This window comes from Coffea eugenioides, chromosome 10, assembly GCF_003713205.1.
Source record: "Coffea eugenioides isolate CCC68of chromosome 10, Ceug_1.0, whole genome shotgun sequence".
NCBI lineage: Eukaryota > Viridiplantae > Streptophyta > Magnoliopsida > Gentianales > Rubiaceae > Coffea > Coffea eugenioides.
Window position 1 is genome coordinate 19773704 of NC_040044.1, and position 10066 is coordinate 19783769.

Below are 10066 nucleotides of genomic sequence, written 5' to 3' on the forward strand. Positions count from 1 at the left end.
ACCTCGTGCTCTAGCACGAGGCCACCAACTGACTTAAAGTCGTCATAGAAAGTCTCTCGAGTGATGTTTTGTTTTATCAATTTGTATGAGAATTGATGGTATGGACCACTTAATTAATGACTGGTTGGATTAGTCCATCTCCAAGAATAAGCCGGCCAAAAATTGACAATTTACTAAATAAGTTCCACACACTCTATTAAGCAGATGATCTTGCAATTGTTCTTCATTAAAGTGAACGAGTACAAATATAAAAAAGTTTAAACTTGTTTTTTGAAAGCTCTTTACAATATTTGTACGGGTTTATACTTCTTTTTATGTTGAAAATCTCGCTCAATACATTCAATAAGACTTGATAAACTCTTTCTCTTTTTTTTCACTCAATTTTTTATAAGCAAAACATTTTGGTGGTTTTTAATCTATAAAAAGGTTGAAGCTAAAAAAAGAATAAACAGATGTATCAAGAAATTCAAATGCACATATAAATTTTGGAAAAGCAAAAAAAATTCTAAGTAAATAGCCTTCATGATCTTGACGTGCCCATATAGCGGGCCATTGGGTAGAAAATTTGCCAACGTTCCGAGTCCGGCAACTACCCACCAAACAAAGTCATGACCCACTATAGAAAATACTACTTTCTTGTTGGAGACATATTCTGTTTTGAATTAATGAAAATGTTTTGAATCCCCACAAGTTGATTGTGAACTTGATCTGTTTATTTTACATTATCACACAAAAAGATTTTAACCCTCTCCTTGACAATATAAATTAATTTAAAATATTTTGGCAGAAAATCACAAGTTGATTGAAAATTTGCCAAATATCCTAAACAAAATAGGTCCACGATAAAAAAGTGAGCAAGTAAATTAGTTTTTCATGATAATAATAACAAAATCTAAAGCATGAGGGGCAAAATTACTGTTTAAAAAACTAATCTAGGTTCAGGTACATTGCATGTTAGATGAATACCAATAAAGGTGCACAATTTATCAAAAAGGTTTTGGATAGGTTTTGAATTTGTATTTGTGTACTTCTTCATTATCAAAATTTGATCTCTTAAAAAGTTTGAATCCTTTGAAAAAGAGGCTCGAGCATTCAAAAAATATAAATATATAAAGTGAATTATCAATAGTACAACAATAACCTCAATTGGATGACCTCTATTAGTTTCTCTCAAAGGACATATAAGCAAAAAAACTCTTTGTATTCCTGACTTCCGTTCCAATAGTTTCTGTCAAAGGACGTATAAGTAAAAAACTCTTTGTATTCCTGACTTCCGTTCCAAAACAACTCCATCGAAGATCCCATATTCTCCTCCTCCTCTTCCTCCTCCGCCAAGAAAGATACTAAAAAACTACATCGAGGCCTACCAGGAGGATTTCGTCTGGCCCTTTGTTGTATTTTCTTTTTCCAATTGATGCATCTCCTTCTGATCAGGAGGAAGTTGTGCATGGGCGCTTTTTGAGCAAATGACCTAAAAAAATCCTTCAATTATTTTGCTAAAACCAAAATGGTCCTTCTTCTTTAATTTTAACCAGATTAGTCCTCTAACTAAATATTTATAACCACTTAAAACCTTACATGGCGCGCCACCCAAATTTGCGAGCTTTTTAAAATTGGACCGGTTTGACTTGGGGCAAAATGGGCAACAAACATTTTGTCGGTCTTATTGGTTATGGAAACGAGGGAAACGAAAAGGCAATGAGTTCAAAATTGGGAATCTTGGGGCAAAAAACCTAATCCCAAAAGTGAGCTCGGTGGGGAGGTAATTGACAGGAAAATCGAAAAGTTGCGGCTAACTTCGCAGCAGCAGGTAAGATCGAATCGAAAGTTTAAAAGTATGCGAATTAGAGCCTTAGAGGCCAATTTGGCGAGGGGGCCTCAGCAAACAATGGCGTCCAGTCAAAAAAAAAAAGCTATCAAGTCAAGACTGATTTTTGGTGGACATTAGGGAAAATGAATTTACATATTTTGAACTGTAGCAGAAGTGATGGAAGACTAGTACCTGAATTTCCATAGCGCAACTATTGACTGACTTTGTTTAGCAGTGACAATGACTTTTGTAATTAAACTTAGCTACTGACATTTAGCTATCCAGAAATAAAGTTTTTTCTGGCTTTTTGCTTCTACGTTGGCTGTAATTACTCAGTCCCATCACAACTTGTTCATTGGAAATATGTAATGGCAGATTCTATCTTCTTTGTCCAATTGCCTTTTAAAAAAGTTTTTTTCTGGCTTTTGACTTCTATGTTGGCTGTAGTTACTCAATTCCATCACAACTTGTTAATTGGAAATCTGTAATGGGAGATTCTATCTTCTTTGTCCAATTGCCTTTTATTTCCACACATTATATGACTATGTCATGGCCAGATTATACAGTGGCTATTTCATGCTTAGATACTATGTCGGCTCATGCCACCAATATTCATAGTAAAGACGTCAAACAAGAGTCATGTATAATACTGCAGGATAATTTTAGAAACCTCCCTTAAGGTTTCTGATAATTTTACTGACCTCCCTTAAGGTTTGTAAAATTACACTTACATTTCTTGATAGAATTGTGGGCCCAATTATTTATATCACATGGGGAGAAATTACTCATATGCCCTGTGACATTATGTCTTATTAGAAACTAATATCTAATGATTGAGTAATCAAAGCACTAATTAACTCGTAGTAACTAATTAATGGAAATAACAATTGAAAATTTCTTTAATGATAAACGATGACTTGCAATTATAAAGTAATGCCAATTGATATATCAAATGGCGCTATTTTGTGATTCATAGAATTTGACAATGACCAAAAATCAATTGTACACAACGTGAGAAGAAAGGTTTTAGTAGAAGACAAAACACAGGGCAAAAGAAGGTTGTTCATGAGGAAAATTTCTTTGAAACTCTTAAATCTATGATAGTTGTAAAATAATTTTGTGGAAGCAAAGGAGAAAGAAGGGAAAAGAAAGGCAAATTTTAAATTTTTTTTTGTTCAAATTTATAAGAATCATAGTAAACTTCAAGTTAAGAGAGATGACTGGTTTCTTTTGCTTAATCTTGTGATCATTAGTGTCGTTTTGTTGTATATTTGTGTTGTTTAATATATTAAATGTAAATATTTTGAGTAGTGAAATATGTGTGTTAATTGTTTTTAATTTTTCTTTATTTGTATTCTTTCACTAATATAACTTACATACATGTATAAGGGATATTTATAAAATAAAAGTTTCATCTCTCTTTTTAAAGCACTTTTTTTATGTTACTTTTTCTTATTTGGACTCATTTTATTATCAAAATCTTAACCTTAGGAGAGGTTTGTGTAATTTTATAAACCTCAGGGGAGGCTAGTGAAATTAATAGAAACCTCAGGAAAGATTTCTGAAATCATCCCTAATACTGTAGCCTTTTCTTTTTCTAATTTAATGTACTTCAAGTCCTCCAACAATTTTACTAAAACCAAAATGTTTGCTACCTGTTAGTTCAGATTGGTCAAATTTTAGACAGTTTGAAAATTTTTGGTGGTGCTACCGGATAGGGCTGTAAGTGGCCTAATCTGGCCATAATTAAACAATAGGGACCATTTTACTTTTACTTTTAGTAAAATAGTTGGAGGATTTTTTAGGCCATTTGCTCACGTTTTTTTTTCTAGTTGATAAGGAGCCTTTCGGCTAAGAAAACTGCTGTGTACATGTCTATAAAAGGGAAAACAAAGTTTTCTTGATCCCGGGAGCATCTATTGAAACTTTCTTCTTTCTTTACCCGTTTGGAAACTTGTTTGGTGAAGTTACTACCCAGTTGGAATCAAGATGGTGGAGGGGGGTGTTACTAGTGTGAGTAGAACAGAGCTCACGGAATTCTGGCGGACAATATGGAGAACGCCTTATATTATGCGCCTTGCCTTATCAGCTGGAATTGGAGGGCTTCTGTTTGGCTATGATACTGGTGTTATTTCTGGTGCCTTGCTCTACATCCGGGATGATTTCAAATCTGTTAAAAACAACACATGGCTGCGAGAAACTATTGTTAGCATGGCAGTAGCAGGAGCTGCGATTGGTGCTGCAATTGGTGGTTGGCTCAATGACAAGTGTGGTCGAAAGAAATCAATTCTTTTAGCTGATGTGCTGTTTGTTGCAGGTGCCATACTTATGGCTGCTGCTCCTGCTCCCTGGATGATCATTCTTGGAAGAATATTTGTGGGATTGGGAGTTGGAATGGCATCCATGACAGCACCTCTCTATATTTCGGAAGCTTCTCCAGCTAGAGTTAGAGGTGCATTGGTTAGCACCAACGGCATGCTGATTACCGGAGGAGCTTTTCTGTCTTACGTGATCAACTATGCATTCACCAAGATACATGGGACATGGCGCTGGATGCTTGGAGTAGCAGGTTTACCGGCTCTGATCCAATTTCTTTTGATGCTTTGGCTTCCTGAGTCTCCTAGATGGCTTTATAGGGAGGTAAACATGCAGAATACATCTCTAGTAGTAACTAGTAATGCAAATTTTCTGCTGCAGTCTAGTGTTTAAATAATAACAATTTTGTTTAAATAATACCAATTCTCTGTCAATTTTCATCAAATTTGATGTTGGCAACCTTGCATTTTGTTGATTAGAATAAAACGGACGAAGCTAGGAAGGTTATGGAGAAGATTTATCCTGCTGATGAAGTTGATGAAGAAGTCAAGGCATTAAAAGCCTCTATCGAAGCTGAGAAAGCTCAGGAAGGGTCTATAGGTGAAAACTTTTTCACAAAGCTAAAAGGGGCCTGGAGTAATGTAATAGTCCGGAGGGGACTGTATGCTGGTATCACCGTTCAAGTAGCTCAACAGTTTGTTGGTATCAACACCGTTATGTACTATAGTCCTACCATAGTACAATTTGCAGGATTTGCTTCAAATTCGACAGCTTTGGCGCTATCTCTGATTACCTCTGGTCTTAATGTTGTGGGTACCGTTATCAGTATGCTTTTTGTTGACAGATATGGCAGGAGGAGATTGATGATAGTTTCCATGTTTGGGATCATAGCCTGTCTGGTGGTGTTGTCCCTCATGTTTTTTGAAGCTGCCTCTCATGCCCCACGAGTCAGTCACTCCGAATCCTTCAATTTTAACGTCAATTCTACCTGTCCTGGATTCGTCCAAGCCTCAAATCCAGCATCTTGGAATTGTATGACATGCTTGAAGGCATCTCCTAAGTGTGCCTTTTGTTCTAATGGAGCGAGCCAATACCAACCTGGGGCATGCTTAGTGTCGGATGGTGATATAATGTATAAATGCCACAGCGAACATCGTGTTTGGTTCACCGAAGGCTGTCCGAGCAAATTCGGAATTTTCACCGTCCTACTCCTAGGATTGTACATCATTTCATATGCTCCTGGGATGGGGACTGCTCCTTGGATTGTCAACTCCGAAATATATCCGTTGAGATTCAGAGGGATAGGTGGTGGAACTGCTGCAGTTGCTAATTGGGTATCTAATCTAATTGTTAGTGAGACGTTCTTGACCCTAAAAGAAGCACTTGGCTCTGCCGGTACTTTCCTTTTGTTTGCTGGATTCTCCTTTCTTGGACTGGTGGCCATTTTCTTCCTTGTACCTGAAACCAAAGGTTTGCCACTGGAGGAGATTGAGAGCATGCTCCAAGAGGGTTACAAGCCAACCTTATTCTGCTGCAAAGGAAAAGCAGAGGAAAAGGATAGCGCCAAGAGAATATCCAACAAATGATGCTGCTGCTGCTGCTGCCGCGTAAATAAAGTCTGCCCACGAATACATACAAGCGGGGTAATGTTTATTTAACTTTTTTAAGTTTAATTTCCAGCTACTCTTGGGTTGGTTAAATTTTAAGTTTGATCTCCAAGACTCCAACTACTACTCCTAGGTTGGTTTGTTTGCTCCTAGGTTGGTCTAGTGAGTTAGTGTATTATTTGACCAAATACAATTTCAAACTTGGACCAATTTGCTATGTTGAGAATTTTCCTTAAAAAAAATAGACAAACAACTTGGAATTTAGATTTCAAATCAAGAAAAATAAAAGAATATCGTAAATGTGTAGCCTGCAAGATCTGGACGTGCACGCATCTACAAGGGGTTAGGATGGCAGTTTACGGATTCCAAAACTTTCAATCGCTGTAGGGTCGCAACGAAGTTTTGAACTATTCATGCCTGTGATTTATATTAGACCTATTAATCCAATCATCTGAGTCAGGTTTTAATAAGTTCAGACTCAACTAATACAGTTAGTATCATTTTTAGATTTCAGTTTATGAATTTTAAATTGATAAATATGAAACTCATAATTGACTTACAAAAGTTTCAAACTGTGAGTCTAAAATCAACATCCACAAAACCACAATATTAAAACTATACATAAATAAGTAATAGTTAGTTAAAAAGTATACAAACCGAGATTTTTCGAATAATAGTATATTCAATTTGTTCAAAATACATGAAAAATAGTAATAAAACATGATCAATAGCCAATATATCTTCAAAGATCCTCAAGTTGCTCGTATTAAGATTTGTCTTTCTGAATCTTTTGACATAATTTTGTATATTTAATATTTAATATATATATATATTAATATATTTTGACACGTAACTCATAAGTATAAAGTATTAGGATTATGTATTTAGATAAATAATTATGTATATCAAAATATGAATATATTATATATATATATATATATGTGCAGATTAAAGGGTTGAACCTATATCAAATTTGAGTCTAATAAGGTTCAAACTCGATTCCCATTTAATTTAGGTATAATATTTAGATCCAAACTCAACTCAATTCAATAAAATGTTAGACTTATCAAACTTTTTCTCGAATCGAATGAGCTAATCTTGGGCTGGCCCGGCCTTGTTCACCGTCCTAATTTAGATGGATCATTTTAGAAGGAAAAGTCTGCTTGGATAAAGCCACCCTATTTGACAATGACGTCAAATTCAAAACTTTATCCAAAAACCAATCCATGTATGGTTGGCGTACAAAATGCCAAATGACGTATTAATTGTATGCATGTAGTCCAGGAAAAATCTCGATTGGGTGGAGATTCTTGGCAATTGCATCATGCAATTCACCTAATTCATGGAAATTAATCCCTAGACTTTGAAAAGTTTACGAGTATATATGGAGACTTTTGACGGATACATGTAATTAGCTTCAAGAATTGACTTAAGCTGATGATATCTTGAAATCCAATCTTCATCTAAAATTTATGTGTGGTGAAAATTAAACAGGGAAACCCAGTAAAACCAAACATGTTTGGTGGGGATTTAATTCGATCTTAAAACTTGGCCTTTATATGCCTCATAGATAAGTCATCAAGAGGCTGATCTTCAATAGCATATTTGTATATAGATGGTCAGTAGACTGATTGACAGCGCATTCAAATGAAGAAAATCAGAATCCGTGCTAACTATATATCTTTTTCCATGACCTTTTTTTTGAGAGAAATCTTTTTTCATATACAAAGAAAAGTCTGAAGTCCCCAGAACAAACAATTTAGTGGTGGATATGATGCCATAGGTAGGTTTTAACCTGCGATCATAAATTCACTACGGACAACATTGTGATAGTAAATTTGGTGTAACTAATAGTAAGTTTTTGCACAAAACAAGTAAGTTTTATAATTTTTGTAACTTGCTATTTAAGTATAATAAATCTTACTAGATTTTTTTTAAGCAAAAACTACTACTTCTTTTTCCAAAACTTACCATTTTTATATAAAACTTACTATTTTTCAAGAAAATATTATAACTTCATTAACAAATCTTACCACCTTTTTAGTAAAATTTACTATATCGTTAACAAAACCTTACTATTTCTTAAGCAAAACTTATTGCATTTTGTACAGAACTTACTATTCGTTCGAACAAAATGAATGACTTCATTAATAAATCTTTCCATTTTTTCATGCAAAATATACCAATAAAGATCTAAATAATGATAAGCTTGTCACTACTGCCAAATGGGAATTGGCTGGAGACTTGAATAAAACTGAATAAGAGCAGTAGCAGTAAAGATGGAAAGATTTATTTTTCACACTCAAAGTTGCTGAAAATGATAGTATAATCAGTCATGATTATTGTTCACAAGGGAATCGGAGCTAGTGATGTGGCCGCTTAAGAATCACATGGTCAATGAATGGAGCCATGGAACGGTCTATCCAAGTTTTTGCCTTTTTATACACAAGTTTCTTAGCCTCATATGTAGGCTAATTTTGTAAACTCTGTATTTCTATGTGAAGTATTAAGAACAACTTCAAAAAGATTTGAGTTAATTACATTTACCTCCCTCAAAGTTAGGCCAAAGTACTAATCAATCCTTATGGTTTCAAAAAATAACAGATAACCCCACAAAATAACTTCTGACACATATGCTTAATGGAAGTAAGGAAAAAGACTAAATGCCCTTAAACATGTCTGATCAAATTTTAAAACAAAAAATTATTTTAAAATTATGCAAATACCCTTTTTGGTGGGAAAAACTATAGAGGTCTCCCATATGTTTGCCACTACTCTTCCAATCATCGTATTCATCATCATACTTCTACACTCTCTCTCCCTCTTTATTAACCCATTCTCCTTTGCATAGCTCACAGTTTTAATCTTTAAACTCTCATTATTTTACTTCTTCTTGTTTATTCAAATATTTTACTTTTTAATCCTATTGATAACCAAAACAAAACAGAAGATCGTAGTAGTGTTGTTTGGCTTCTTGAAAGTGACAAGAGTTTGGAAGGATGGTACATCATTAAACTCATCATAGTTTGCACGGCTAACTTGTAGCATTTTAAGCAAAAGTTTTACTCACCTACATAGTGATCTATCAATGGAAACAACTCGTAATGATTTGGAAAAGATCTTTATGATATTTATTGGAAAGGATTTAGGGGGTTTTTCTGTATTGTGAACTGTCCATGTTTTATTTTCACGAATATTAAATTTTCATTGTATATTACATGTACTGGACTTTGAAAAGTTGATCTATTGTCATGAAAAGTGAGTATCTATAACTATGTATACACAACTAAGGTTATTTTTTCCCTATTTTGGATTTTTGTTTAAGTGTAAGATATTTCTTCTGTTACCAACAAAGACATGTGATTTTTACATGTTTAATGACTAGTATGGCAATATATTTGAGATAAAGATTCACAATCCAAGATTTATGTAAATTCATGCATTATTGTGCAACTGTTTTTTAAATCTATTATTCTAGTTGAAATTTTGTTTATAAAAAAGTTTGTTTAAGTTGTGCATTATTGTGTGACTATTTCTTTAAATTTGTTACGCCTGTAAAGTTTTTAATTGAAGAGAAGTTTGTTATCAATTTTTATTGATTAATTAGTTTATAAAAATATTGAAATGTTGCTCCTAATTCACCAGCTACTGCAGAGGCTTTAGCTATGCGAGGAACAAGAGCGGCTGCAAATACTAATGGAGAAGAGACATTTGCACATTCTAGTACCAGCCCTTCTACCTTATCTGTTGGACCAACTGCTGGAAAATCTTTTATATATTAATATGTTATGTATTGAGTCCTATGTTACAAGTACTTTATTTTGGTTGCAAACTTCATTAACTTAATGCTTTTAGCAAGTCTTTTGTGGTATCAACAAAAATTGGATAGCTGCTTGGGTCTTATGCAGCATTTCATAAGTCCTATCAACAACTATTTATCTAGTCTTGCTTATGATGTAATAAATTGATACAACTTGGCTTTATATATTATTGATGGTTCCTTATCTAGCATAAATGGACTTATCTAGTAGTGAAGTTCTATATAATATTAGTACTACTAATTACTATGCTATTAATGATATTCGTGACCCTGATGCATCCATTCTATTTATCCCCTTGTGTAGTGATCTAGAATTGATGATAGAGTAAGGATTTTTCAGTTCTCTGCATTTTCATGAAAGAATCACATGCTAATTAGATGCTAATTTGATCTACTTATCGAGACTGAAGCAAGAAAAGCTGCAAGAATTATCATCAGTTAATCAGTTGCTCTTTAATGTTTGTATCAATCGAAGCTGCAGTTGTCATTGTTGGCCTGGCTGCTTATCGTTTT

The 10066-nt window shown here is 34.1% G+C and overlaps 1 protein-coding gene across 3 annotated transcripts; it reads left to right on the forward strand.

The window, feature by feature from the left end:
* Nucleotides 1-3647: 3647 nt before the first annotated feature.
* Nucleotides 3648-9741, forward strand: LOC113748925 (inositol transporter 4-like). 3 transcript variants are annotated; one of them, XR_003464484.1, is made up of 3 exons: nt 3649-4450; nt 4606-5769; nt 9379-9741. XR_003464484.1 is itself a non-coding variant. In XM_027292525.1 (2 exons), exons 1-2 carry the CDS (start codon nt 3800-3802, stop codon nt 5710-5712), a joined length of 1758 nt encoding a protein of 585 aa, XP_027148326.1. In that variant the 5' UTR covers nt 3648-3799; the 3' UTR covers nt 5713-5950. The 3 variants fall into 3 exon arrangements, 1 of the variants encoding a protein (XP_027148326.1); XR_003464485.1 differs by having other exon boundaries at nt 9388-9741; XM_027292525.1 differs by lacking the exon at nt 9379-9741 and having other exon boundaries at nt 3648-4450; nt 4606-5950.
* The last annotated feature ends 325 nt before the right edge of the window (nt 9742-10066 follow it).